Source organism: Mus pahari, chromosome 3 (genome assembly GCF_900095145.1).
Source record: "Mus pahari chromosome 3, PAHARI_EIJ_v1.1, whole genome shotgun sequence".
Lineage (NCBI taxonomy): Eukaryota > Metazoa > Chordata > Mammalia > Rodentia > Muridae > Mus > Mus pahari.
The window spans coordinates 97102575-97106652 of NC_034592.1; the positions used below are offsets into that span (position 1 = coordinate 97102575).

Here is a 4078-nt window from a genome sequence, read left to right on the forward strand (position 1 = left end):
AGGCCCCTTGGTCTTGCAAACTTTATATGACCCAGCACAAGGCAAGGCCTGGGCCAAGTAGTGGGAGTGGGTGGGTAGGGGAGCAGAAGTGGGGGAAGGGGTATAGGAAACTTTCGGGATAGCATTTGAAATGTAAATAAAGAAAATAATAATAATAAAAAAAGAATGCTTGAGGTGAACAAAAACAAAACACAACATACTGAACCTCATTCAATACCAAAAATAGAAATAACAAAGGGTTTTATAAGTCTGAACAAGCACATTGAAAGTATCCTAACTGTAACTTCACACATTGTGTAAGTAGAACAAACAAAGCCCAGAGTCAGCAGAGGGTGAAACAATAAACACTGAATATGAGTATATAACAGAAGGATTGAACTCATGCTAAAAAAATATATTAGAACTCTATTCCATGACAAACACAAGGGACAAATCTTTAAATGGAAAGAGACAAAAAAGAGAAGAGACCCAAGTATGTGAACTCAAAACCAAAAGCAGAGTTTATAACCGATGCCACAGAGAGAACAAATATAAGAAACCAATATAAATATATATATGCCCATATCTAATATGCCAAAATTTAAGTAAACTGCATGAGATGGATCCTACAAACCTATAACCCACCCATGATAGTATCATGAAGAAATGGAAGATATGAACAGCTTTATTCTGGAAAACTGACCAGAACTCCAATATCTCCCAGGAGAGAAAACTCAAAGACTTTTAGTGGACAAGTCTACCAAACCGCAAGGAAAATTCTAGGTCATTTCTTTACAAACTCCTCAAAACTCTAAAATTGTAACACTTGCAGGTTCATTCTCTTTATGAAATAAGTATTACTCTGATACTAAAGGCACTGCAAGAAATGAAAAGCACTGACTTTAGCTAATATAGATGGTTACCTCCAAAAGAAAAAACTAGAAAGCCAAACTCAAGATAACATAGGAAGGATCATGTTATAGTCACATGATTCTGTGATGCTCAGTGATGATACACACACACACACACACACACACACATTAACAAGACAGCAATCACATCTTCATCTCAAAAGTCATAGAGCACTTGACAAAATCTGACATCTGTCATAGTAGAGTTTCTATTCCTGTGATAAAACACTGACCAAATGCTAATAGTCCATCATCAAAGGAAGTCAGGGCAGAGACTCAAGGCGGAAACCTGAAGGGAGGAACTAAAAGCAGGGAACACAGGAATACTGCTTACAAGTTTTTTCTTCATGACTTGCTCAGGCTGCTTTCTTATACAACTCTGGACCACCTGTCCAAGGGTGACACCACCCACAATGAGCTGAGACCTCCCACATCAATCATTAATCAATATAATCTCCTATACACTTGCCTATACACTGATCAGATAGAGGTGTTTTCTTAACTGACTTTGTGTTGACAAAAACCAAACCAAAACAAACAAAAACTCAGCCTAACTAGTACAAAACATTTCATAATTAAAAAAAAAAAACATACTGAACTAGTAACAGAAGAGAATTACTTGAGCATAATAAAGAGCACATTTTAAGAGTTTAAATGCAGCCTAACCAATGGCAAGCAGGTGAAACCTTTGTCACTGAAATCAGGAACATGTCAGTGGCACCCATGTTCACAGCTAACATAGTATTAGAGGGACTAGAGAGTTCTAGGCAAGAAAATTAATTAGTTTAATCAGTTTATTCTTAGTTAATGTTCTATTGCTCTCTATTGCTTTTAGGAGACACCTCAATGACCATAGCACCTCTTACAAAGGAAAACATTGAACTATGGCTGGCTTACAGTTTCAGAGGTTTAGTCCATTAGTGTCATGAGACAAATCATGGTAACTCACAGGCAATCATGGTGCTGGAGAGCCAGCTGAGAGTTCTACATCTTAATCCATAGGCAGCAGGAACAGAACAAGACACTGGACCTGGCTTGAGCATTTGAAACTGCAAAGCCCAACCCCAGTGATGCACTTCCTCCAACAGACCACAGATCCTAATCTCTCTGAAGTAGCACCATTCCCAAATAACCAAGAACTCACATATTTGAGTGCATGGGAGCCATTCCTATTCAACCCACAACATTTAATTAATAATTAACTCACCCACAAAAGAGAAGAAAATAGTCTTCTCCATAGATGACTTGATTTTATGTGTGTGTGTGGGAGGGGGGGATAGTGTTGGAGGTTTGCTTTCAGGATAAAATTTATATCCTTCAAGATGAAAAGGTTTTGGAGCTGTGATGTGCAATGATGGGCATGTAATGAGCAGTGAGCTACACCACACTATAAACCTGAGGATCTTTAGAATAGAGTGCTTTCTGTTGTGGCCTTTCCTTGCTAATTATTCAATCACATAGAACAAAACTTTCAAATCTGAGAGAAAACAGTGATCAACCAAGAGGGTCTGAGACATATAATTGTGTATTCATTGTTTTTCTTCCATGTATTTTTTTCTGGTTGTGAAGAGTAACTGATTTATGGTAAAATGCAAGACAGAATGAGTAGAAACTTGGAGGAATGTGTATGAAGGTCTCACCAGATGCATAAGAACATTTGTTACATATGTAGGGACAGAGCTACAGTTACTTTGTGGCTGCCTGGGCAATGAAGTTGGGGTGGATTAGCTTGCTTTTATCTAGCTGCCATCAGAATCCATGTATCTTGTTCTCTGGGTCCCTCAGGTTTGAAGAAAGAGATCAAAGTAGCCAGTAGTGGCCCATTCCTGTAACCCCTGCCCTCAGGAGGCTGAGGCAAGAGGTCATGAGTCCTAGGCCAAACTGGTCTACACCATGATGCCCAATCTTTTAAAACCTAAAAGAAAAAAAAATCAGGGTAAAATATAAAATTATGGTAAAATACTCTAGAGAATTATGTTGTTTGTGTCAGGCCTTCTGAATTCTGCATGACATTTTCTTTACTTTTAAAATGTCTGTAATTGAAGATACACTACTTTCCATTGAAGCAGTAAATCATGCACCTGTGATACTGGGTCAGTTTTTCGATTAGCACACCAGTGAATCTAAAAGTCTTACTGTCCTTAGTGTGTGTTCTTTCTGAATGATCATTTGAGCTTCCATTTTCTGCTTTTATTTAATTACAGATCATCAAGTTACTGGATGGAAAGCGATCTCAAACTGTGGGAATCTTGATATCTAGTTTACATCTAGAAATGAAGGATATTCAACAGGGTAAGTTGAATACCACCTCTTCCCTCCAGCTTGTAAATTCCCTATAGCTTCTCCAGGCATGTTAACAGTCTAAGACTGTAGCTTCATCATGACGTTTTCATACATGCACATGTAGTTCTTACACCTTAGCTCTCCCCTGTTGCCTATGTCATCCCCCCTCCATCCCCTGCCAGTCCACTTCATTCTGTAACAGTGTTCCTTTGAAAGTTTTTGAACATGCTCAAGAGTTAGAGCACTACAGTGAATCCCTGGTAACTAATACCCAGTCAAAATCCACTGTTACTTTTGTAACAGTACAGTCCCTTCACCACCCACTAGATTGGTAAGAAAGATCTCTCACAGACATTTTGTAATTCATCATGGAAAAACATTAGCACTACCAGGGAAGGTGGAGGGGCTTTTCTAAAGTACAACTGCAGCACCATCTTCTTGAAAATGATCAACAAAAGTCTCTCGGTATCATCACAAATACAGGTATTATGTACTTGGTTGGCTGTGTAGTAGTTGGCTCACCCTTTCTGCTGAACCTTTTTTATTTTTCAGTGAGGATCCCAACAGACACCCTACACCACACATCATTGATGTGTCTCTTAAGTTTCTTGTCTTATACTTTCCCCACATTGAGTTTTTTGCCTGTGACATGACCATTTTTTTATCTCTCTATCTTCTGTGTTCCCTGGGAAGCATTAATTTAATGTAGATTTATACTGGGCAGTAAGAAATTCTCTGTAAATCTTGAACATGCTGCGTGTTACATATACAGGACTTCTTCAAAGTTACTGTTGAACGATTCCTGAGGTTAGTAGGCATTGAGGACATTTTGTCTAGGCTTATTCCTTCAGTACAAATATACAAGATATTGATGTATGAATTTAATCATTTCTTTTTTTTTTTTT

General features: G+C 38.2%; 1 protein-coding gene across 4 annotated transcripts in view; it reads left to right on the forward strand.

Moving 5' to 3' along the window:
- The window catches only part of Fmn1 (formin 1), a 373383-nt gene that overhangs the window by 217741 nt on the left and 151564 nt on the right, over positions 1-4078 (forward strand). For all 4 annotated transcript variants that reach the window (XM_021193752.2, XM_021193753.2, XM_021193754.2 and 1 more), the window contains one exon: positions 3095-3182. In XM_021193752.2, coding sequence (XP_021049411.1) covers positions 3095-3182 — 88 coding nt within the window. The remainder of the gene's footprint in view (positions 1-3094; positions 3183-4078) is intronic.